At 42.3% G+C, this 27,159-nt stretch overlaps 1 protein-coding gene across 1 annotated transcript in view; it reads left to right on the top strand.

Annotated features, from left to right (window-relative positions):
* Positions 1 to 27,159, top strand: part of LOC128746169 (neural cell adhesion molecule 2) — a 392,116-nt gene that overhangs the window by 317,669 nt on the left and 47,288 nt on the right. The window contains exons 4-6 of the mRNA XM_053843214.1: positions 19,387 to 19,704; positions 19,786 to 19,937; positions 20,045 to 20,189. Coding sequence (XP_053699189.1) covers positions 19,387 to 19,704; positions 19,786 to 19,937; positions 20,045 to 20,189 — 615 coding nt within the window. The remainder of the gene's footprint in view (positions 1 to 19,386; positions 19,705 to 19,785; positions 19,938 to 20,044; positions 20,190 to 27,159) is intronic.

Here is a 27,159-nt window from a genome sequence, read left to right as displayed (position 1 = left end):
AAGAATTTTAAACAAAAAAACAAACGGTCGTTTTTTCATTATAATAAAAATCTAAAAAAGCCAAGCCCTAAAGGCTTAAACATCTTTTCTAAGACTTGACCCTTCTTTATCGACAGACTTCACAGCAGGCTATTAGAGTGCGTCTTTAGCTAGCAGCCACGGTCGTCGATCTCGTTTGTCATTGCAGCCCGAGCTGCTGAAATCGATCACTCGCGAGAGCTCGCAGTTCGGCCCTTGCATGAATGGAAGAAAAGAAAAAGTAACGCAGAATCTGCATCCCAGTGCGACACTAGCCCTCACGGGTAGCTTGCAGGTTACTCACGAGTTGTTTGACTCGCGAGTGGGCGGGCTATGCAGAAAGGCGATATGAGGCTGTGCGTTCGTGAGTGTGTAAGTAGCAGAATGTCTACAGACAGCAACGGCAGCTGTTTGTCGTACGCTTGTGTAAGTGGCGTAAATGTTGAATGCAATGCTTCTCAATGAGAAATGCCAAATTTACGGATTTATCTGCAGTTCTACGGATTTTGGAATTTCCGGCGGACATAGGGATTAAGTGCACAAATCTACGGATTTTCATAAGTTTTACGGAAAGTTTTATTTAGTTACAAAAATCACGAGTATGCTACATGCAGTGAATGATATCGTGAAAAGCATAACTTTATTCTTAGAGTAAGAAACAAATAGAATAGTTTGCTTCAATGGGAAGTGTATTAAATAGGGAAGATGTACGTTAATGCTGCCGTATTGTCAGTACGAACTTGCATTTTTTACTTTGATGGTAGATACAACTTTTCACCATTATATGCATTAATGGCATGATATTCTTCACTTTCGTATCGTATCCTGACCGTTTTATATTCACATTAATAGTGTTACTAATGTTTGCCCTTCTTGGAGTGCGACAAAAAAGCAAACTATTCTCATTACTTTTTCTTCCGACTTTTCGAGAGTTTCAAATTTGTTTTCTGTAGTGTGATAGAACTTCAAAATCAAGGGAATAAGGTTGTTCTTTATAATCAACTAGCTGGAATCCTTGTTCTATATGCTCTTTTTACGCAATATTTAAAAGCATTTGAACATTTAAGCTTTCAAAAAGCAATGAAAAAATAACTAAAATACGTAGAAAAGACAACGAAGGGACGACGACAAGACGCAAAGACGTCCGAAATACGATGGAAATAACGTAAAAGGACGTTGAAACGACGACAAAATTGCAACAAAAAACGATGACAATATATTTTTAAAAAGCGTCAAACAGACAGTAAAATATGCAAAAAAATTAGCGAATGAACGATAATAAGATGACAAAGTGACAAGAAAAAAACAGTTTTGTTTTGGAAACAACAAAGAAAATTTGCAAAATGACGACGAAAAGATGCCAAAACAACAACAACAAAAATGGAAAGAAAATCAGTCGAAAATAGGCGACAAAAAATGCTAAAACAGATGTCAAAAAACGACGAACATACGATTGAAAGATTACAAAAAGACCATGCAAAGATAAAAAACATCGACAAAGAAATGACAAAGAAACATTGAATACGATGAAAAGGTAACAAAGAGAGGACAAAAGTACGGCTAAAAGGCACCGAAAAAGCAACGATAATATGACGATCAGACAACGATAAGATGATGATAAAACAGCAAATATCGATAAAAGGAACAAACAATGAAAAGACAACGAAAATATGACAAAAAAAATGAAGACCAGTCGGCGAAAAGACGAAACAAAACGAAAATACGGTAAAAAGACGCCGGAAAAAGATAAAGCAAGTCAAAATAGAGACAATAAAATGACGGCAAAGCCACGGTAAAGAATTGTCAAAAAAAACTACAAAGGATGATGCCATCAGACTGAAAACGCCACAAAAAACGATAAAATATCACAACAAATCGCTAAAAAGAGACAAAAAGACGATGAAAAATGAAATACGAGAAAACAAAGACTTTAGGCGATTGACAGAGGTTAGTTTAGTTAGCTGCCGTCACACTGTTTTTATTTGGAGAAAAACGACATCTACGTGTGAAACAGTGAAACTACCAGCTGGCATAGATAATTTGATATCATTCTATCTCGTCATTGTGGTACAAGCTGTAGCCCGCGTGTAGTCGCTTCGTACCAAATTGTGAGTAAATCTGAAGGACCCAGCCTAATTTTTTTAAATTTCGGCCAAAAACACGTTTTTGATGTGCTGTGATAGATTCACTTAACGAAGATAACCGGAATGTATGACCAAAACCCCTGAATTTACCTCTAACGCTATGTAACGCTATGAGTCCATCTCATTATGTTACTGATGCTTGTTACCTTGTCTTGAATGTAATCTAGCGTAATTTGTGCGAGTCTTTGCTTACATTTATATACTAACTAGCTGACCCGACAAACTTCGTATTGCCACAAATTAACCTGTGTTGTACATAAATCATGAATCTCGGATGATCTTTGTCACAATCTCGAGTGATGCAAGCCCCCCAGTGGACGGCGCTTCCGACGGCGGGTCACCGGCAACACTCGCGACCGTCTCGTCCTGAATGATCTAGTGTTACTATAGATAGTTTTTGTGGTCTTGTAATGACTAATGTTTTATGGAAGAGTCTCGAATTTCTCGAGTTCGATTAGTTTTTGAGTTTCGCAAAAAATTCTGTTTTATTTGTATGAGAGTCCATATCCCCCTACCACAGGGGTGAGAGGTCTCTAACTATCGTAAAATAAATTCAAGACTCCAAAATCTCCCACATGCCAAATTTGGTTCCATTTGCTTGATTAGTTCTCAAGTTATAAGGAAATTTGAATTTTATTTGTATGGGAGCTCCCCTCATAAAAGGGGAAGGGGTCGTAATTCACCATAGAAAAAATTTCTGCCATCTAAAACTCCCACATGCCAAATTTGGTTCCATTTGATTGATTAGTTCTCGAGATAAGAGGAAATTTGCATTTCATTTGTATGGAAGCCCACCCTCTTAAAGGGGAGATGGGCCATAACTCGCTTTCTAAAGAAGAGAGGGGTCTCAATTCACCATAGAAAAAAATCTTGCGTCCAAAACCACTTACATGTCAAATTTGGTTCCATTTGCTTGATTAGTTCTCGAGTTATGAGGAAATTTATTTTTCATTTGTATAGGAGCCCCCCCTCTTAAAAAGGTAAGGGATCCTAATTCATCATAGAAAAAATGGTTGCCTCCAAAAACACCCACATGCCAAATATGGTTCAATTTGCTTGATTAGTTCTCGAATTATGAGGAAATTTGTATTTCATTTGTGTGGAAGCACCCCTTCTTAAAGTTGGGAGGGGTCCTAATTCACCATAGAAATTATTTTTGCCTCCAGGAACCTCCACATGCCAAATTTGGTTCTATTTGCTTGATTAGTTCTCGAGTTATGAGGAAATTTGAATTTCATTTGTATAGGAGCCCCCCCTCCTAAAGTGGGTAGGGGTCCCAATTCATCATAGAAAAAATTTTTGTCTCCAAAAACACCCACGTGCCAAATTTGGTTCCATTTGCTTGATTAGTTCTCGAGTTATGAGGAAATTTGTATTTCGTTTGTATAGGAGCCCTCCCTCTTAAAGTTGGGAGGGGTCCTAATTCACCATAGAAAATATTCATGCCCTAGAAAACTTTCACATGCCAAATTTGGTTCCATTTGCTTGATTAATTCTCGAGTTATGAGGAAATTTGCATTTCATTTGTATAGGAGCCCCCCTTCTTAAAGTGGGGAGGGGTCCCAATTCATCATAGAAAAAAATTTTGTCTCCAAAAACACCCACGTGCCAAATTTTGTTCTATTTGCTTGATTAGTTCTCGAGTTATGATGAAATTTGTATTTCGTTTGTATAGGAGCCCCCCCTCTTAAAGTGGGGAGGGGTCCTTATTTACCATAGAAAATATTCTTGCCCTCGAAAACTGTCACATGCCAAATTTTGTTCCATTTGCTTGATTAGTTCTTCAGTTATGAGGAAATTTGTATTTCATGTGTATAGGATCCCCCCCTCCTAAAACGGGGAGGGGTCCCAATTCATCATAGAAAAAATTGTTGTCTCCAAAAACACCCACATGCCAAATTCGGTTCCATTTGCTTAATTACTTCTCGAGTTATGAGGAAAATTGTGTTTCTTTGGTACAGGAGGCCCCCCTCTTAAAGTGGGGAGGGGTCCTAATTTACTATAGAAAATATTCTTGCCCTCGAAAACCTTCACATGCCAAATTTGGTTCCGTTTGCTTGATTAGTTCTCGAGTTATGAGGAAATTTGTATGGAAGCCCCCCCTTCTAAAGAGGTGAGGAGTTATAATTCCCCTTATAAAGAGCGGAGGGGTCTCAATTTACCATAGAATTAATTTTTGTCACCGAAAACACCCGCATGCCAAATTTTGTTCTATTTGCTTGATTAGTTGTCGAGTTATGCAGAAATTTGTGTTTCATTTGTATGGGAGCCCCCCTCTTAGTGGGGGGAGGGGTTTCTAACCATCACTAAAACCTTTCCTGGCCCCAAAAAACCTCTACATGCATATTTTCATGCCGATTGGTTCAGTAGTTTTCGATTCTATAAGGAACATACGGACAGACAGACAGACAGACAGACAGACAGAAATCCTTCTTTATAGGTATAGATTCGCCAGTGTCAATTGTGGCGCTGGGGTTTCAACCGGGGTACTGACATCTGATGTACATCGTTGTATTACGAATATTATTATGTATTTAACAACAATTTTGGTCCTCTTCGTGAGGTGCTCGACGCAGCTGTAGTTTAGATGCACACGTATTAGTTTCAGCGTTGTGTAAAGTATTTAGAGAGCGAGCTGCGATTCTTGCTACGAAAACATGACGTCCTATTAGGGGTCTGGTTTTCGTTACAGACAGAGTAAGGCACTTATAGTATTAGATGCTCATTCGTTGTATATTTTTAAAATTTGCTCTAACATTAAATAGCTACCTAAATTATCACGTAAAAAAAGATAAATTGATGAACAAGTAAATGCGATACAGAGATCTAGATTAGTGACCAAGCAAAAAAACATTCCTATTCGTACCGTGCGAAAAACATAAAAACACAAAAAACACAAAAACACAAAAACTGCACCACCACTGCAAGCCACTCTGCTAAACGGTTTCTCGCTCTCTAGACTGTAAATTAATTATGTCCAACGGGCGTAAGCTGGGAATTATGCCGGACAGGACTAGAACAAGCGAGCTTTCGTACAGTAGTGGCGTCGGCGGCCGTCGGTGGACGGTGGAATGGTCCGCGTTGTGGTCTGATAAAAAGCCGGTAGTCCGGAAGAAGCCGGACAGAGGAAAAAGAACCGTACAGATGAACGAACGGGACTACCGACCGTCCAAAAGGATAATGACAGCAGCCAGCCGAAACGTGCTTCAAGCCGAATGGCCAAGAACTGAAATGTGAGTGGCAACCAAACACACAAACAGGAAGCTTATATTTAGATGTATAGGGTAAAGACTGCAGGCAGGGATCCGAACCGATCTGCTTGCTCTTACGATGCTAGTCTAGATGGGAGAGATGTTCAAAGTGGGGAAAAGTTGGAAAATGGAATTAACGGGAAGAACGGTTGTTTGGTACCGGTTGTGCTGTGCTATCAATAATAAGGATGCCGATGATAGTAATGGTGATGATGGTGAGGACGATGATGATCATCGTGATGATAATAATAATGATGACGGCTTGGAACACCACAGCAGTAAAGGCAAACGGAGTAAAATGACTGCGAATGCAGGAAAACACTTAACAACTAAAACACTTTTCCCAACTCAGACGGGTATTTTTATTTTTTTTACTTCCCCGAACTGGCTTGGCTTTCGAACGAAATTAGTGGCGACGATAAATGCAAGTGTTGAGTTTCCTCCTCGCCCGTGTCGGTTCGTTTTCCGGCTGAGTGGTTGTTTTACGCTTTTGTATTTCCTTCCACTGAAAGCTCTGGTAATCCGCAGCTGAAGAAACGTTAATTTCTACTTGATGGCTTTGAATGGTTTCGTTTGAACGATAGATAAAACGAGGTGACTGCTAATGGCCATTCATGCGTGGCAGACGAACTGCCAAACGTCACTGCGCTACTGTATCCTATCGATGCCGATGCCGATGTAATGAGCGATCGTTGTTTGCTGGGATATAATTGCCCTTGATTGGCAGCCGTTCATTGCAACTGTAGTTTCAATCATTACAACAGATAGTATTTGTCGTTTATAGCAATCAGATATAGTTTAATTGCTTACAAACGTCCAACTAAATGTATGGCTTGGATCTACAGCAGATTAGCGTTGCAACTGCAGCTGTGAATTGTTATTTTGGTCGATAGCTATGCTCTTTTGCCAATATCGCCTCAGCCAAACAGAATTCGAAAAAATGGTGTATAGGGCAATTATAGAGTTGATAATTATCTACAGTATTGCTGAAGAAAGTACAGTTTTATCTTTTGTATTTATAGAGTTAGTAATAGAGTTGTAATGTCGTTGGCAGCAAAAGGCGGCCTTCTTTGGCTACCAACGTGGTAGTGGGCCTATAGTCAAATACGAAAGATAAAACTATACTTTTTTTCAACAATATTGTAGATCAGCGTTTCCCAAATGGGGGTTCGCGAGCCACCAGCATGCGATTCCCTCCAAACAAACATTTTTGTTGTATAATAGCTTATCAAGCGCTTGTTTACTGGTTATTGGCTGTATAATGATTGAATAAACTGCTCTTCAAATAAAATGTTTGTTGGGCTGTACGACCGGAAAGGAACCAAATCAACAAGTCTTGGTTCGAAAGGAGGAACCGGTCGGGTCGTCGACACCTATCGAAGTCAGTGAAATCACCGACGTAAATTCCGATCGAACGTTTGCGGACGTCGTGCAAAAAGATGCCTTAAAGCAGCAGTCCGGTCAGCAGCAGCAGCATACCGGTAGTTTACCGGATCTACCGTTAGTCAACGTCCAGCCGTTAAGCCGATTGTTTGGCATCAGCGGTCAGATTTCGAGTGCATCGAAAGTAGACGCGTTCCCAAAGATCGTCTCCACTACCATACGAAGAATGGCAACGCGAGATGTGAAAGCATGTGAGAACAGCGAGAGCAGGAGTTAGCAAATCTGCTAAAACATGCCGATGAGAATCGAGAGCAGGACAGACACCGTATGGAAGCAATTTATGAGCAGCAACGTGAGAAAGAAGAGAAAGCACTACAACTTCAAGAGAAGTGAGAGCAGGAGTTGGCCAACCTGTTAAAACGTGCGGATGAACAGCGTAAGCAAGACAGACAGCGACTGCCGCAAATCGAAGCTGACTTGAAGAAGCGGGACGAACAGCAGATCAAACAGCTAGAACGGCAATGCCAAGGTGAACGTTCGAAACGTGTCGAAGAGAAGCAGAGGTTTCTGGCACACGAGCAGAATCTTGCCGAAGAAGTTCAAAGGCAACAATCGGCAGTTGTACACCATGCTGCAGTACAGCCCGCAGAGGACGAGCATTAGCACGACGTTCCAGAGACGAACGAGTAAGGTGTATCCGTGAGTAATAACCCTCATACGACTCCCGACAAAGTAAACACAATAGGGACACCCACCCAAACATTTTATGTACCTCCAAAGCCACGATTACCCCCTATTCCTCTTCTAGTATGACCACGAAATGCTCCCGTAGATGTAAATTCTGGTCATCCAATGTAATGTCCCACGTCCCATCAGTTGGCAGTGAGGCAAGTTATCAGAAGAGAGATCCCTGTCTTTTGCGGGGACCCCATCGAGTGGCCGCTTTTTATCAGTAGCTATAACCATTCGGCAGAGGCGTGTGGTAATTCGCTTTCTAAAAACTTGCTGCGTTTGCAACGGGCGCTGAAAGGTGCTGCGAAAAATGTCGTCAGCAGTTTTCTCCTACATCCATCTACCTACCCTTCAGACATAGTACGGTAATGCATTTCGGTTTGGCTGTGCAGAATTTGTGTGGTCATATGAAGGCTGTTGGAATGACGAACCAACTATCCAATCCGATCCTCCTAGAAGAACTAGTGGATAAGCTGCCGGCAAACAGCAAATTTATCTGGGCGCTACACCAAGTAGGTCTACCCGTGCTCGATTTAAAAGCATTCAGCGAGTACATGCGGAACGTTACGGCTGCCACCAGTGACGTTACAAACTTACACGTTTCACCGAAGCCTTCGAAGGACGAGCAGCATGAAAACCCTAGGACTAAAGAACAGGCGTTCGTGAATACACTTGATGCGCACAAACGAAAAAAAGCATCAACCAACCCACTCGGCGAACGGCGAGAACATCACCTGAATGCTTCGCGCAAAAAAAGGAATTATCCAAAATGCTACGTTACCAGCCATACCACTGCGAGTTGTGCAGCTTTCATGAAACTCTCGATAGACTGCCGGTGGAATTTTGTAAAGGACAACAAGCTATGTCGTTGCGGTGTCTCCTATCGCACACTCGCTGGCCATGCGAAGGCGAAGTTTGCGGAATCAACAACAGTCAGAAGCGATGTCACCGTTTACTGCACAGCGAGCCGAAGTCGTACGGGAATTCCAGCGATGCTACCGTCACCATCCACCAGCATGCGGTATCATCAATTTTGTTCAAGATAATTACTGCGGTGTTGTACGGGAAGCAGGGCCGGCGCTAGCCAATTTGTCGCTCCACGTAAATTCTCAAAACTGTGCCCCCAGAACAAACGAAAAGCAGCCGACGTTGCTGTGTACAGACATTTTACTACTTACACACTCGCAAACGCCCAGTCTCGTAGTGTCTTTCTGCATAACCACTCACGAGGCAAACAACTCGTGAGCAACCAGCTGCTCGTGAGGGCTAGCGGCACACTGGGATTCAGATCTTGCATTACTTTTTGTTTTCTTCTTCGTCTTACGCCTTCGATTCTACACGCGGGTAGGAGTGCGAGTCCTCGCGAGTGATCGGTATCAGTTGCTTAGACTGCAATAACGTGCGAGAGCGACGACCGTGGCTCTTAGATAAATGCACACTCGCAAAAGTCGTTGCAATGCATGAATAACCAAGAGCGGGAGTCCGAAAGGAATGCTTATGCCGGTGTGTTCACTAGAACGAGTAGGGCTTCGCAACACTGGTCACAGTCAACCGCCATTTCTTTTGAATAATTGTCCGTTTCTTGAAACCCATTATTAGAAATGATAAACCTTCAAAAATAAAAAAGCTCGGTTCATATTTCCTGTTACTTCAGAAACTTCGTCCACATAGCTTACTACTTCATCGAAGATGAATCTGCTGATTGCGGATTCTGAAAAGATTCGGAAATCTATTTTATTTTTATCGGCTGTCAGTCCTAATAAATCAGAACAGATTTTGTACTTTCTCCGACGTTTCAACTATATTTTGTAGTCTTTATCAAGGATTTAAAACTGTCTGTCCTTGATAAAGACTACAAAATATAGTCGAAACGTCGGAGAAAGTATAAAATCTGTTCTGATTTATTAAGACTGACAGCCGATAAAAATAAAATAGTGGATTTCACAGTCGACAAAACATGCCCGGAAATCGGAAATCTCTTCCGGAAAATTTCTAAATAATTTAATATCCTCAATGCCACTTTCCCACCACGTTTATCGAGTGTTTTGATTGTTGTGTTTTGTTGATGGCCTTACCCGGAAATGCTTCATGTACTTACTGAAGCAGCTAAGCTAGGAGGTGCGAACTAGAGCGCCTGTTCTCCAGGTGAGGGGCGGCTCACACAGCGTCTGTCTCGTAACGGGCGGCTGAATATGAAATGCTGTATCCCGCAAGCTATACCTAAGATGGCAGACCCATCAGCGGGATGTAGGTATCGCGACCCCGGTGAGGTAGTATACCGAAAACTCAATTACCACGAACAACGAACAAAGAAATTCAGGACGGAACAATCGGTATAGGACACGGCAAGGGACAAGGAAACGATTAAGGGATAACGATTGGAAACTTGGTACCTGGAATGTCCGAACTCTCCATGAACCGGCACGGGCTGGCTTGCTTGCTCGAGAGCTGCATCAACTCGGAGGGAGATCGCTGCTATTCAGGAAGTTCGGTGGCCAAATTCCGGAGAAAGGGAGTTCCGTGCAGTAGACCCTATTGCAGGCACTTCTTTTAAGTACCACATCTACTACAGTGGCGGTAAGAAAGCTGAACATGGAGTCGGTTTCGTAGTGTTGGGAAAACAAAAGCAACGAGTTATCCGGTGGAGGCCCGTAGATGACCGTATATGCGTGTTGAGGATTAAGGGCAAATTCTTCAACTATAGCCTAATCAACTTATACGCACCGACAAATGATAAATCCGATGATGCTAAAGACGAGTTTTACGACAAGCTTGAGAGGACCTATGGAGAGTGCCCAAAACACGACGTGAAAATCATCATCGGAGATGCAAACGCGCAGATCGGGAGGGAGGAATTCTTCCGTCCAGTTATTGGAAGACATAGCCTGCATCTGTCGACCAATGATAACGGTCTGAGGCTCATAAATTTTGCCGCGGCCAGAGGGATGGCCATCTGTAGCACCTACTTTCCACGTTTGAATATTCGGAAACAAACCTGGAGGCATCCAAATGGAGACTCTAGCTCTCAGATCGATCATGTCTTGATTGACGGTCGACACTTTTCGGATGTTATCGATGTACGGTCTTTTCGTGGACCAAATATCGACTCTGACCACTATCTCGTAGTGAGTAAGATTCGCGCAAGGCTGTCGAACACGGCGAAAGCTCGCACTGAAAGGACGCTGCGTTTCAACATCCAGCGGTTAACGGCAGACGGCGTTGCAGTGGAGTACGCCAGGAAGCTTGACCAGCGAATCGCAGAACAGCAGGTAGAAGAAGAAGATATAAATGGGCTGTGGAGGAACACCCATGGTGCCATCCAAACAACAGCGAGAGAGGTGGTAGGCACGACGCGTGGAAGACAGCGTAACAGCTGGTTTGATGCCGAATGCCAGAGAGTGACAGACGAAAAGAACCAGGCCAGGAGTCGCATGCTCACTGCGGCAACGCGTCGAAACAGAGAGAGATACAGAGAGACTAGAGCTGCGGAAAAAAGAATCCATCGTCTAAAGAAACGCGAGTACGAGGAGCACGTGCTTGCCGGCGCAGAGGAGCGATACGCCAGCAACGACACACGGAGTTTCTATAAAACGGTGAGAAGCAGGAATTTTGCCATGCCTGTGATGTGCAATGATAGTGCTGGCAACCTGCTTACCGACAAAACGGCGGTAGCAGCCAGGTGGAAGGAGCACTTCCAGACACTATTGAATGGAGAGGTAAATGAGGAGATCAGCAGGGACAGGATAGAAATTGTAAGCGATGGTCAAGCTGTGGAGCCACCAACACAGGAAGAGGTTAAGAAGGCAATCAGTGAGCTGAAAAACGGTAAGGCTGCTGGGAAGGACGGTATCCCGGCTGAACTTCTAAAAGCGGGGAGCGAGCGGCTGTACGAAGCAATCCACCGGATCATTGTCAGGATCTGGGAGGAAGAACAAATGCCGGAGGAGTGGTTGGATGGCCTCATTTGCCCAATTTTCAAAAAGGGACATCGAATGGAGTGTAAAAACTATCGAGGAATTACATTGCTCAATTCTGCCTACAAGGTGCTTTCCCGTATCCTGTTCTGCAGACTGAGACCGTTAGCGGAGTCCTTCGTCGGCGAGTACCAAGCGGGTTTTCGTAAGGGTCGCTCCACGACGGATCAGATGTTTACCCTGCGCCAGTTGCTAGACAAGTTCCGGGAGTACAACTTGCAGACACACCATCTGTTTGTGGATTTTAAAGCGGCGTACGATTCAGTTAAACGAAATGAGCTGTGGCAGATAATGCTAGAACATGGTTTTCCGACGAAACTAGTTACGCTGATTCGTGCGACGCTGGATGGATCCAAATCATGCGTTAGAATAGCGGGTGAGACCTCAGCTGCTTTCGTGACGTTGGATGGACTGAAGCAAGGGGACGCACTCTCTAACCTGCTATTCAACATTGCCTTGGAAGGTGCATTACGAAGAGCAAACGTGGAAAGGAATGGAACTATCATCACGAAATCTCACATGCTTCTTGGTTTTGCGGATGACGTCGATATCATCGGAATCAACCGTAGAGCAGTAGAAGAGGCCTTTAGGCCCTTTAAAAGGGAAGCAGCGAGATTGGGACTTACCATTAATACCGCCAAAACGAAGTACATGGTTGCTGGTAGGGAACGTGGGAGCTCAAGTGGTGTTGGTGCCGAGGTGGAGTTAGATGGGGAACGATATGAAGTAGTGGAGGAATTTATATACCTTGGTACACTCGTGACATGTGACAACGATGTAAGCCGCGAAGTGAAACGACGAGTTGCAGCCGCGAATCGGGCTTTCTACGGATTACGTAGCCAGCTGAAGTCCCGTAGTTTGCAAATTCGCACAAAACTGGCGCTCTACAGAACACTAATCCTCCCGGTGGCCCTTTACGGACACGAATCATGGACGCTAAAGGAAGCTGATCGGCGAGTGCTTGGGGTTTTTGAGCGTAAAATTCTGCGATCTATACTTGGTGGCAAAATGGAAAATGGAGTGTGGCGCAGACGCAAGAATCACGAGCTGTACCAAGTATACAAATATGCTGATATAGTGAAGGTAGTGCAATGTGGCAGGCTGCGGTGGGCTGGACACGTGGCCAGAATGCCCGATGAAAGAGTAGCCAAAACTATTTTCAGCAGAGAACCAGGAAGAGGCCGTAGACTCCGAGGCAGACCCCGCACCCGGTGGGTGTGTGCTGTCGAAGACGATGCACGTTCAGCTGGTGTTCGTGGGGATTGGAGAACGGCAGCCCAGGACCGACGGTACTGGAGGACTATAATTCGTTCGGCGCAGGATCGGTAACGGACCGTTGCCACTAAAGTAAAGTAAAGTAAGTTTTGTTGCAAATAGATTTTCATCAGGCGGAGGTTGAGCGCAAACGGAAAACGAAGAATGGCGTAGGCGTATGAACCATGCACTGCAGGCACTACGTGGAATGATTCTCAAAGTACACTTGTCAAAAGTTGGGAGAGTACGTTGGGTCGGTCACGTCGCAAGACTACCGGATGTCCATGCAGTGAATCTGTGTTCTCTTCTTGAACTTTATCGGCCTTAAGGGCCGTATATAGACGCATCCCAAGTAACAATTTGGGTTTTATTTTATCGTAGAACAGCCGATTGCAGAACTACTCGGCGTGGACAGTCGAGCGCATTCCCTGTGCATCCATTGGACGAGTGGGATAAATAAGCAGATCGAGACTACTGTGCTGGAGAAGCTGAGTATGTCGCAGCCAAACGGCGGAAGACGTTTCAAGCTATCTGAAGCATACCCCGTGAAGAATGTAGGGCTACCAGAACAATCACTGGATTTCGAGCAGCTAGCTAAGGAGTTCAAGCACCTGCGACATTTACCGGTCAAGAGCTTTAAGAGGGCTGTTCCTGGACTCACATCTGCTGACTACTACGAAGGTTTGTGAAGGAAGAAAAGAAGAACCGATCGCTGCGAAGACTTGCGTTGGCTGGGCTGTAAGTGACCGTGTACGAGGGGGAGAAGGCAGTTTCCAGCACCGTCAAATGCTTATCTGTGCGGATACGACAGAATGCGATCTCTACGAGCACATGCAGGAGTTCTTCTCGGTAGAAAGCCTAGAAGTTGCCGTAGCTCCTAATCTGGAAGGTGCCGAAGACCAACGAGCACTGGGAGGAAGACTAGCACTGAAAGTACACCGGAAGACAGACTTTCGAATTCGCAACTGGGTTTCAAATCAATCCTCGGTCCTGGAAGCAATCGGAGAAGTGAGTCCCGCTGAAGGGTTCCGTAAAAGACCTTCCGATGAACGGCCATCATGGCTTTGAACGTGTTCTCGGCCTGTCTAGGCTGACGATCGAAGATATCTTCTGCTTCAAGTTTAATCTGCAAGGTGACACCGCACCGACAAAGAGGATGATGCTGAGCTTCGTGATAAAGATCTACGATCCGTTAGGGCTGATTGGCTCGCTGGTAATTCAAGGGAAGATTCTGCTGCAGGACGTTTGGAGAGCTAAGCTGAACTGGGACGATTGCATACCCGAAGATCTGTTCGTACGGTGGAAGCAGTGGCTGCAAGCTCTGAAGGAGCTAGATAACATCCGAATTCTCCGGTGCTACTTTCCGGGATATGATCCCGCCTGTACTTCCGTGTTCGCGACCGAGGACAAATTCGACGCGCCCTGGTTTCCTCCAAGACGAAGTTAGCTCCACTACAGTAGATTTCAGTTCCTCGACTGGAATTGCAGGCGGTCGTGATTGGTGCTCGCTTACGCCAATCGATAATCGAAGAAGGTTACTCGGTACAGATCAAACGCACATACTTCTGGAGCGATTCTAGCACCGTAATCTCGTAGATCAAGTCGGATACTCGCAGATACCGGCACAAAGTGGGACGGTTTTAAAAATAGTGAGACATAAGTATTAGCATCGAAACCTTAAGACATAGCATAATAGTTGCTTAAGAAAAGTTTCTTCATTTAAACAGCACTTTCTAGTGGTGAAAAAATATTCGAACTTTAAGGTGTTTCTTATTAGATACAAAAAATATTTTCTCTATTTTAAGTCAGAAATGATTATTACCTACAGAAAAGTTGTAGCTAGACTATTTTCAAGAAACTTTGTTTAATACTGAAGATTTCTATCTCTTACATGAAAGAAGTTATAGAGCCAAACTCTTAGGGACACCGTTCAAAACAGTTTTTTCGATCTAACTCTTTAATAACGCTTCGTATGCTTTTTAAATGTTCTAAGAAATTATTAATCACATTAAATTGCACATTTTTGTCGAAGGCAGTAGAGCTCTATCTTTTTCCCTTTAGCAGCTATCACTGGTTTTTTTAATTTTTACATGTAATATTTAAGGGGGTGTATCCCGGGGGAGAGCAGCTATGAGCAGCTTATCTCACTTATTTTTTGTGAATCAATTTATGCTGTATCCCATCATGTACAACTTAGGGCGGAACACTGTGGAACATCTGAGAAAAGTTACCATGGAGGCAATCGTTTTTAAAGCTGAAAACTATGGAAACAATAGTTTTGTACCGCTTTCGCATGTTCTCTGAATTAAATTAGCAAATTTTGTAAAGGTAATCTGGTGACCAGATACAAAACCTGTCAATCTGGTGACCTGACCTCCTATCCCTGTCCCGACGAATGGCGAGGCGATGCACAGTGGTCCAAACTGCGAAATACGTGATCGTTTGATATTGTGCCAAAACGTGAAGTTTTTCGCATATAGTGTCCTTAGGAACATTTCTTTGTATAACAAGCCCCTTCTTGTGAGAGAAATCTTTGGGTGGTGAATTCCCTTAAAAGTGATATACGAAATTTATTTTCTCGTACATTCGAGATACAGGTTTGGTACTTTCGGCAAAGTTGTAGTAAATATTAATGCAAACAATTTTGTCAAAGACACCATACTTGTATCTCTTCATGGAAATTATTCGTGGACAAACCCTTTAAAACAGTTTTTAAACCCAGACTTATTCTGGTCAACTTTTATGTGTTTATAGTGTTCTAGAAAGTTGTTTATCTTGCTAAAACCAACGTTTTCGTAGAACATTATTATACGTGATTTTCTGAAGTTACGGAGATTTTGAGCTTTTTTGATGAAAAATAGTACTTCTTTGAGCTTAAATATTTCCCAAGGTGGCAAATGGTGTTCACTATTTCGAGCTTGAGAGCGCAAATTCGGCCAATGGAAAAGCGCTGCCAGTGATGTCGCGGATACAGGGCCAACCCTGCAGTTCCGAAGATGAGTCCCGTTCCTTGGTTCCATAAGACCCCTTTCGTTCGATCCTTCGCCTTCAAAGGGATCGATTACTTTGGGCCGTATCTGGTGAAAGTTGGTCGTAGTGCTGTTAAACGCTGGGTAGCAATCTACAAGTGCCTGACCATCCGAGCTATACACCTGGAGGTAGTACACAGCTTGATAACCGACTCGTGCAAGAAGGCAGTTAGGCGGTTGATCGCTCAGAGAGGCGCGCCGAAGGAGGTGCATACAGATAACGGATAACATACAGATAACGGATAACGCATACAGATAAATTTCATCGGCACCAGTAGAGAGCTTGACCAGGAATTGCGGAACATGAACCGAGCGCTGGGTAGCACTTTAACGAACATTGATACGCTCCGCATATGGGTGGATACTGGGAGCGGATGGTGCGTTCGGTAAAGACGGCGCTGGGAACGCTGCCTACGTTGCGGAAGTTAGACGACGAATCGCTTGTGACATATCTAGCCGAAGCTGATGATAAATTCCAGACCGTTGACGTATCTACCGCTGGACAGCACACAGCAGCAGTCGTTAACTTCCAACCAGTTCCTGATGCTCAGTTCTAGTGGTGTTCGCCAGTCAGTAAAAGCGCCGGCTAATGTCGGAAAAGCGATGAAGGTTAGTTGGGGACTGATGCAGGAGAGCCTGGAATCGTTTTGGAATTGTTGGATTACCGAGTGCCTGCCGATCCTAACTCGGTGATCCAAGTGGTCCTGCGATGTGCCACCGATTAAGGAAGGACCGTTGGTGATGGTGGCCAATGGGAAAGTTCGGAACCTGTGGATTCGAGGTCGGGTAAACCGAACCTACCCTGGGAAAGACGGAGTTGCGCATCGGGCGGATGTGGAAACAGCGACCGGGGGGAGGGGAATGTTACAGCGGGTGATGACGTTTGAGCTGATGTGACTGTATCGCGAAGTGAACTATCAGGACAGTGTCAATGACAAGATTTTTCTGATTATTCTTTGATCGAGTGGTAGCTAAACAGATTTGCGAAACTTAATTTGAATAAAAGCTAGATTGTTGTATTGGAGATATTTAGGCGAACTTTGTAGTAGTGCGGAGTACGAGACGAGTTTTTTTGAGCTGATTTCATCGGAAACTGCTGGAAATTGCTTCTGGGACTCCGAGACGCCAACCCCCACAGTAATAATAATAATTAACGTTACAATTGCCCCATACACTACCGACAATTTCGGTGTCATCAGCAAAGCAGATTAGATTGGTTGAAGTTCGTGTCCCGCGTATTGATATGTACTCATAGCGCTGAACAGGCTGAACAGAAAGCATGAGAGACCTTCACCTTGACGAAGCTCTCTGTGTAAAACAAATGAACTCGATGATCTCCTCCAGTCTGGCCAGCCTTCTCGAACGGAGAAGCCGTTCTTGTTAATGATTTTCCGTAGCTCTTTATGGTCGATGGTATCATTTGCAGCTTTGAAGTCAACGAACAAGTGCTGCATGGGAATCTTGTATTTGCGGTCTTTTTGGAGGATCTGCCGCAGCGTAAATACTTGATTTGTCGTTGACCAACCTTTAACGAAACCGGCCTGATAGATTCCGCCAAATCTGAACGCAATTGATCGAGTCGACGGAAAACGATTTGGCAGCGCACTTCGTAGGCTGCATTCAGAGCGGTGATCGCCCTCACAGTTCTGGTTGTTGCCTTTCTTGTAGATCGGGCAGGTAATCACATCCTTCCACTACTCCAATAGCTGTTCAGTATCTCAAATTCTCAATCTTAGTCGGTGCAGACTGATCGCTTTTCCGATCTTATTTTATTAGCTAAGCTCCGATCCCATCCTTCTCAGCCGATATATTATTCCTTAGCTGCCTGGTAGCCTCCTTAATTTCGCCCATCGTTGGACATGCTACATCTTCTACGTTTGTTGAAGGGTGAGCCCCCAGATTCCATGAGATAGTACTAAATCGGGACACTCTATTCACCAATATCTGGGCACGCCTGTGGTTGTGAATGTATTTTTCATAACATATATGTTTCCTCGCATTTAACTCAGATATTATAGTTTCAACTCATTTTTTCTCATTTTTTTTCTTCATTAAAAATTCATGTCAAAGTTTCATGGAAAGCATACCGAAAGTTAATCAAATGTAGGATCGGAAAAAAATGCACACGTTTCGCGAGAACCAACCCACCTCACGTATGGGTCACATATTTGAACTTTGAAACTAAATGTTGCAAACAAAAATAGACGCAGGTCCCGTGAGCGCAATAAGTTTGGCTGTTTGCGTCGACCGGGAAAAAAACGAAGCGAAAATTATTCTCCGTCCATCTCTGCTTCGAGTTGAAATAATATGAAAGTTTACCTTGATAGAATGTGCAAACTGAGGAATTCGGCTAAAACTGTATGTATTTCGTTAGTCAAGCTCCAGTAACTTTGCTAATTTAAATTATACATATTTTCAGGAAATTCTAGCTCTAATTGTTATTCTTCATTTCCCAACCATGAAGCAACACAATAAATAATTCGATATAATTCAACGCTGCATTACATCCGTCGATATTTTCCCCGCTTCGACATGTTAGTATCCTCAATGTTATCTGTACACCCAGCCAGGATCGACACCGTGCAAATAACGATGCGCGCATGGAAGCGAAAAAGTCCACCAATGAAAAATGTGCATCGGAAAAATGAAGCCGGAACTCAACATAATGCATAAAACACACCACCACTGACTGCTGGCTGGCTGGCAAGCAAAGCTCGACATCGAACCGGTGCGGAGTGTTATGTGTCGAGGGGAAAAAAAGAAAAACTTTTCCCGGTTTCGTTACAAGAACTGGTTCGGGGAAAAAAAGCGCGCGTCTGCAAAAAACTGCAAACCGAATGACACACATTCCATGCAGGGATGCACTCTTGCTCGAAAACCAATTCATTCGTCCTTGCGGATGGATGATACCGGGCAAAAGCATCGATGCTCTTGAATCGAAGTCAGTATTGAGTCGGTAATTTACTTCGTACGACGACTATTACCCACCCACACATCAAACGCCACCGAATGACATTTACGTCCAACAGTTTTCCTACGTACGGATCTGTCCCGTTACTCAAATGTATGTTTCATATTTTCATTCAACGACTTCTGAAAGACTTTTTCTATTCATTTCGGAATGCTCCCTTTGGATTAATTTTCGCTATAGCCACAGCAGTGGTAGGTTTTGGTCCAGGGCTCCGCCCGTTGATTATGAACTTTGCTGCCACAAAGTAAGTTTTTTTTGCTGTCAGTGTGAATCCTACCGAGATAAAAAGAAGCAGCACTGATGAATGTTTTACGCCATTCATACCGAAGGGTGTAATACCTTCTCTGAATAGAATACATTAGTAGGATTTTTTACTTGATTAGGTCATTCTCGAAGAAGGATTAATTAATTTATTTTTTACAGTACTTCAATAAGTAATTCCAATTCTATCTCGAAAACATGTACTTATTATCTATCTTACAACATTTTGCAGCCACATCATCAGCGTCACCATCTAATAAGTAAAATTTCAGCACCCTATCCTCTAACATGCTAAGCGGCTCTTGTCGCCCCGAAACGGCCATCCAGTTCTGATCCATCATTCTCTATCTCTGTGTTCTGTACTTGCAGTACCCCCGGAGCGAGTGACGATACGTGACCAGCTCGGTGCCGAACGGACAACGGTGGCCGGTCCGTACAGTGTGGGTGACATCGTCAAGCTGCGCTGCGACGTCTACGGTGGACGACCAACGCCGACGGTCAGCTGGTACCGGGACGGCATTTCGCTGGTCGCCGAAACCAAGTACATGCCGCTAGGCAAACATCTTCGCAGCGAGATCGTCCTGGGACCACTGACCCGGCAGGACCTGCACTCGAAGCTGGTGTGCAAGGCCAACAACCACGTGCGGTCCAGCCCGGTGGAGCAGTCCGTCCAGATCGATATGAATTGTACGTGGCAGCTACTACAGGGTGTATTTCGGTAATGATGAGTCTGATGATATCGTTTCGTTTTTTCTCTCGTTGCTGCAGTTGCTCCTTTGAACATAAGACTGATTGGTGCGCACCAGCCACTGTCCGCTGGCCATCGGTACGATCTGCTGTGCCAAAGTGCGGGTTCCCGGCCCGCCGCCTCTATTACTTGGTTCCTGGACGGAGTCCGGCTCGACAAGAGCAAAGAGACGGTACGTTAGTATGCCATCAATCGACTTAATATGGTTGTGGTTGGTTGTTTATATGTGTGTGTGTATTTTTCTCTTCTTCCACTTTTTGCATACTTTCCTAAGCGCAGACATCGGCCGACGGTAACCAAACCACCAGCACCCTGTCGATAAGTCTCAACCGTACCGATGCGGGCAAGTACCTTTCCTGCAAGGCGTACAACTCCTACGTGCCATCCGATGCACTCGAGGACGGATGGCAACTCGATATACAATGTGAGTATGCCGGCTGCTACATGAGCCATTGTTTTCGCTTTGTTGTGAGAAATCACTGTTCGAGTTCGTGCTTTATCCTTCATGCCGAACCGGTGACTAGTGTACAAATCCATAGTTTCAGCCGAATTCTATCACACGTGTTTTTTTTTCTCTTTTCCATCTCCGTAATGGAATGTTTGGCATGGTTTTATTGTTTAAAGAAATACATAATTACATTTTCTGCGTGAATGGAACAATGTTCTGGAAGCACCAACTCGGACAGAAACACTTTTTAATATAAGCCAAACTTTATTACATCTGCTCGCCGGCGGTTACACAATATCGTATGAATTTCATGTCTTATCATCCCAAGAAACATTTGTACGCTGAATAAACATTTTAGCAGCCATAATAATTCAGCCATAGTTGGATATGCATCGAATAAAAGTTATGTAAACAACTGTACAATACTTATTCAGCCGAAATTGGAGAACCTATACAACCTATTTTATTCGAGGTGTTAAAACACTTGTTAAGCCGTTATATCGCCTCTGTGCGCCTTGTTTCCAGCTTTGCGCAAATTGGTTATTTAAAAACGTGCAAAAGCCGCTATTAACCTACATTACAGCTTCAAAGCAGCTATTAGCAAGCCCGAAGCTTGACTTAGATGTTTAAGAGCTGAAAAAAGGTTTTTATTTCTAATACTAAACCATAGTTCAGCCACAGGTTGAATAAATTCAGCTAAAAAACGTTTGATCAGCCTGGAATTGTTACTTGGGTAGCTGCTTTCAAAGCTGCAATGGAGCTAAATAGAGGCTTTTGCGTGTTTTTAAATAACCAATTTGCGCAATGCTGTGAATTCTATTTTTAGAACGAGAAATAGTTTTGCAATGCTTTTTCAGTCGCTTAATCAACGTCTTATCAACCTTTATGCAGCCGAAAAATAATCTATTTTTAAATTTAAAAAAGAATAGAACGCGTCATATTTATTTTGCTATGGCGTCGTATAACTGTTTTAAATTTTGAATAACTTGAATTCGTATATGCAAGCTAATTAAAATTGCATGTCGTCATCTTTCGGGAATTGAACCGCCATCTTCTGGTCCATAAGCACTCATCGTATGATCCACCCCATCTGCATCTGCAGAACAGACAGTGAAAATATTTTTACACTTGAAGCAGTCGATAATGTCGATAACTGACATATATTTTTGCTGCCAGTCTAATTGCGAAACTCTATGCTCTGACAGTATGTGTGCTGTAAACCGAATGAAAGCTTGGTATTAGTTTGTAAAGCCACTTTAACACCCTTAAGCAGCTTTAAACTAGTTAGCAAGCTGTGAGCCTAATGAAAGCGTCTACGAAAGCCACTTGAACACCTTTAAGCAACCGTAAAACGGTTCTACGTTTATGGCTGTTTAGAAGCGGATTGTTTAGCAGAAAAACCCGCTATTAAGCTTGTTTATCAGCTTTGGAGGAAAGCTGGTTTGGAAAAACTTAAAGTAGCTTAAACATCGCTTGGTCAAACACCATTTGAGTGCTTACTTTATGCAGCTTGGATCGCCTTAAACCAACCCGTAAACAGCAATCGCTCTTGTTGTTTACGAGTTGGTTTAAGGCGATCCAGTGTACAAGATTTTTCGAAAACAGACACTGATGAAGCCTGCATGTCGTAGGCGAAATACGTATCTGTCACGAATAAATATAAATAGCAGAATTTAATTGGAGAGTTTTTAACTTCAGAAGATGGCGGTTCAATTCCCGAAAGATGACAACATGCATTTTTAATTAGCTTGCATATACGAATTCAAGTTATTTGAAATTTAAAATATAGTTTATGACGCCATAGCAAAATAAATATGACGCGTTCCATTTTTGAAATTTAAAAATAAATTATTTTGTGGCTGCATAAAAGTTGGCGAGACGTTGACGCGACGTTAAGCGACTGAAAAAGCATTGCAAAACTATTTCTCGTTCTAAAAATAGAATTGACAGCATTGCGCAAATTGGTTATTTAAAAACACGCAAGAGCCTCTATTAAGCTCCATTGCAGCTTTAACCGTTATGTGTGCGACAAAAAAAACACCTTTAGCAGGGCGACAAGGGTACCCGGGTACCCAAAATTGATATTGTCATAACATCAACAATTTTAAACCGATTTTGATGAAATAAGTGTCATCTGATTCGTTAATTTATCTAGTTTTGAATTATTTGGCCATTTGGCCATTAAAAGACATACGGGGCTCAAAATTCCGGAATTCCGACAGAGTGTCCACTGTGAGGTAGAGAACTGATTGTATTGCTCGAAAAACAGTCACGCGGATATAAAACCTCTAAAAATTCATACAATGAACTATTTCATATAACGAGATGAATCAGGTTGGCCATTCCGGAGTAGGTTCCTGTGGGGTCATGGGTGGCCAGTCTAGGATTGGAGGTAAAACCTAGCAATATGGGTATCAAAGTTCTTGGAATTAGTTCGGTAGGTGATATTTTTTACATTTCGATGTATTTTGATTGGTTATTTCGAAAATGGTTTCTACGGGATCCCAGATGATACCGCAGGATTCAAGATAATGCTTAGCATTATCAGAACAGTTCAAAATGTAGAACCATCCGCCACAATGTCAAGTTCAAAGCTAATAGCTTTGCTGAAAGCTGATATTCTTTCAAAACAAGCGGCTTCCCACGTTTTACCGGACGTTGCTCCGGAATTACCGATTCCCGGGAACTACATGTCATTTGATGGCCAAATGCTTTGTCTAATCAAAACTAGATAAATGTACGAATCAAATGCCACTGGTTTCATCCAAATCGGTTCAAGATAACCAAAGTTATATACATAGCAAATCATGGGTACCCGGGTACCCTTGTCGCCCTCCTACGTAATAAAAAAATTCAAGTGCCTCTCATTGCTAATCCCCTTTATGGATATGCACCAAAAACCCTCAATTACTTAAGATCAACGAGTTTTACGATGTCGCTAAATTTCAATGACGTATGTTTTAGATTGAATGAGTTATAACAATTTTAAAATTGAAAAGGTACCCGGGTACCCTGTTGCACACATAACGGTTAAAAGCAGCTACTCAAGTAACAATTTCAGGCTGATCAAACGCTTTTATAGCTGAATTTATTCTACCTGTGGCTGAACTATGCTTTAGTATTAGAAACAAAAACCTTTTTTCAGCTCTTAAACATGTAAATTTGGTGATTTCATCAAGCTTCGGGCTTGCTAATAGCTGCTTTCGAAGCTGCAATGAAGCTTAATAGACGCTTTTGCAGGTTTTTAAATAACCAATTTGCGCAAAGCTGGAAACAAGGCGCACGGAGGTTATATAAAGGGCGATATAATCGCTTTACAAGTGTTTTTTCTACCTCAAGCGAAATAGGTTGTATAAGTTCTCCAATTTCGGCTGAATAAGTATTGTATAATTGTTTACATAAATTTTATTCGATGCATATTCAGATATGGCTGAGTAATAATGGCTGCTAAAATATTTAATCAGCGCATAAATGTTTCGTAGGAGGGCTGTTTATTAAGATGACAAATCGTTTATTCAGCTAGTATAGCACAGTTATTGATAATATTGACGGGTTGTGGAGAGGTTGAAGATGCGCCTAATCTGCTTGTGACACTATTATGTGAAGCAGCTGATTTACAGCGCATTCGTTGGCTGCTTAGTCATTTATAGAATACAGAGGGCTTTGCTTAAATTTATTCAGCGTCTACCACCATTATTCAGAGTTAAATCAGCTGTGACCAAATCAGTAGCATTTTAATTCAGCTTCGGTGTTGGTTGGGTTATCAGTTGCCCTAAATTTTTCTATGTAAAACACACAGACAGAACATTTTTGGCCCGTACGAAGTTCACAAGCTAGTCAGTACACCCAGTATGACGAAAATATACGTCTTTTAATGTTTAATGTCTTAGTCACCTGCTCGACATCTCTATCTTGGCAAAAACGTTCCATCAAGAAACTGGCAACTCTGCCAAAAGTCGAGAGACAGTAACAGCAATGCTCTCTGCCGAGTCAAAGTTGAACTACCCCATACTAGTGTGTGTATATTAGAATATAAATGTACGCAAACACGTATGCAATGCATTGCCACGCTCGCACACATCTTTACCCACCAGTACATGTACATACAGGTTCAACTTTTGTCGGGAGGGGTGCGCTGTTGCTCCTGTTGCGTGTCATTTGTATGGGCGCGGGGAAGAGATGCTAGTCTTCTTGATGGAATGTTTTTGCTGTTGGTCTACAGAGTTTGACAGTACCCCCATTAAGTTGGACCCCTAGGTATTGTACCCCAAACAACAATGACCGTCGCATTGATTTTCTATGAAGTGATTTCCCGCCCAATGTTTTTGACGTTCCAGATTCAGTCACAGAAAGATGGCAACTTGGCGGGAGGTCGGTCTTAGTAGAAGTCATATGGATTTTAGGCATTTGATATGTGAGGCATAATATAATTAGAAGGCATACTGCTGACAAAACTCGAGGCCGAATATGTTATTGAACTTCTAGCTGCTCACTACTTATTTTTTAATATTAATGTACTCGCTGAAATTATATCTGTCTCGGTTTATTTGTTTTTCTAGGTCTACTGTCCTCTAATTAGTTTTCTCTAGTTTTTTATAACGGTAATTTTTACAATCGACAGAGGAGACGGTAGAAGGAAGTAATGAAACAAAGGTGTTGAAAGTGTCCGAACAGAATGGGACAAGGTGTAAAGTGGAAAGAGCGGAAAATTATGTAACAGAGGGTTAAGGAAACGCTTAAGAAGTTGGGTACCGTTCCACTTTACTCAAACTGGGGGACCCGCTGATCGAAGTACGGATTGTGGCTACTTGTCCCATTCTATTTGGACACTATCAACACCTTTGTTTTATTAATTCCTTCTTCTGTCCCATCTGTTGATTGTAACTCTTACCGTTATAAAAAAATAATTATATGCCTGACCTCATTAAAGGCTGAGACAAAAACATGAGGTTGGTCTAGTTTTCTCTAGCCGAAGACTCCAGAACTCTATATTACATATACACAGCAAAGTACGATACTACTAACGCAATCTCTTATCTCATGGAAGTTACCACTAGTTATAAGTGTTAGTGATCGCAACCATGTGATATTGATGTGCGATGCCATGCAATGATGTCAGGGTGGTTGTGATAATAGAGTGATGGCACATATACAACCTAAAAGTTAACACCGCCATCCCTAGAGGGCGTCCGTTGGGATTTGACAGAATGTCCAGTCTTGAGTTCTTCGAGTTAAGAAGCCGCTTTCAGGTGTCTTCCAAACAAGAGATACAGTGGCCTTTCGCTCTAACCTTGGATGTCTCTTTAGTACCGTCTCTATTCAGTAGTACCTGTCGCATACATTCGACCTTGCGCTCATTCAGCCTTCCGCCTATTCGGCCTTCCGTCCATTTGGCTTCGCGTCCATTTGGCTTCGCGTCCATTTGTCTAGCCTTGCGTCCTTATGCCTATCGTTCGTAATCCTAACAGCCTAACAAGTTTATCTGTTTTATTGTTTTTCGATTTTCTCAATTATTGTTTTTCGGGTTTTTCTTGTTTTTATAGCCTTCTTTTTATCTCTTTTTCTGTTTGATTGTTCTTTTTTATTTTTCTATGTTGCTGTTTTTTAGTTTGTCAGTTTCCTTGTTTTTCTGTTTTTATGTTTTTCTGATTTCCTGTTTTTCCGTATTTCTATTTTTCTTTTATATGGTTCAGTTTTACTTCTTTCTGTTTTCTTGTTTTAATTTGTTTTGTTTTTGTTTTTCTGCTCTTCTGCTCAGTTTTTCCACTGATATGTTACTAGTTAGAGTTAATCGTTATGTAAAACGGTAATTATAGTCTCAAGTAAGATAATTGGTCTATTTCGTCAGTTCTTAAAGTTCAGTTTTAATTATTTAATTCGAACTCAGCACGAAATTTGATTGAACAATCGGATAACTGTCAGTAATAAAGGTATTGAAGTTAAAATCCTAAAAGTGTACAAACTTAAAAAAACTACCGAGTTCGGTAAAATATCGTAAATTTTACCGAACTCTGAGCAGCAGAACGTTCGGTAAATTTTTTTTATGATGCCAAACATTACTAATGATCCGTAAACGTCGATTGGCACCATCGAATTTCACCGAACGTTCGGCTGCTCAGAGTTCGGTAAAAAAAATTTAGGTGTGTATTTATTAGTGTATTTATCTAGAAACCTAGCTCCCATAAAATAGGAAAAGAACGAACGAGGAGCTACATATGGTGACAGCGGTGGGATTATAAACAGCTTTTCGTTTTTCTAGTTGTCTGTTTTAATGTTTTACTATTTTGATGTTTTATTGTTTCTCTGTTTTTTGTTTTACTGTTTTTCTGTTTTTCTGTTTTTCTGTTTTGATGTTAGTCGGTTTTTCTTCTTTTCTGTTTATCTGTTTTTCTATTTTTCTGCTTTACTGTTTTTCTGTTTTTCTATTTTCTGCTTTTTCTTGTTTTTTCCGTTTTTCTGTTTTGCTGGTTTTCAGTTTGTCAGTTCTGTTTTTTTTTTGCTTTTCTGTTTATTTTTGTGATTTTATTATTCTGTTATTCTGTTATTCTGTTATTCTGTTATTCTGTTATTCTGTTATTCTGTTATTCTGTTATTCTGTTATTCTGTTATTCTGTTATTCTGTTATTCTGTTATTCTGTTCTTCTGTTCTTCTGTTCTTCTATTCTTCTGTTCTTCTGTTCTTCTGTTCTTCTGTTCTTCTGTTCTTCTGTTCTTCTGTTCTTCTGTTCTTCTGTTCTTCTGTTCTTCTGTTCTTCTGTTCTTCTGTTCTTCTGTTCTTCTGTTCTTCTGTTCTTCTGTTCTTCTGTTCTTCTGTTCTTCTGTTCTTCTGTTCTTCTGTTCTTCTGTTCTTCTGTTCTTCTGTTCTTCTGTTCTTCTGTTCTTCTGTTCCTCTGTTCCTCTGTTCCTCTGTTCTTCTGTTCTTCTGTTCTTCTGTTCTTCTGTTCTT

Source organism: Sabethes cyaneus, chromosome 1 (genome assembly GCF_943734655.1).
Source record: "Sabethes cyaneus chromosome 1, idSabCyanKW18_F2, whole genome shotgun sequence".
Taxonomy (NCBI): Eukaryota; Metazoa; Arthropoda; class Insecta; order Diptera; family Culicidae; genus Sabethes; species Sabethes cyaneus.
This window is presented reverse-complemented; position numbering and strand designations above follow the sequence as displayed.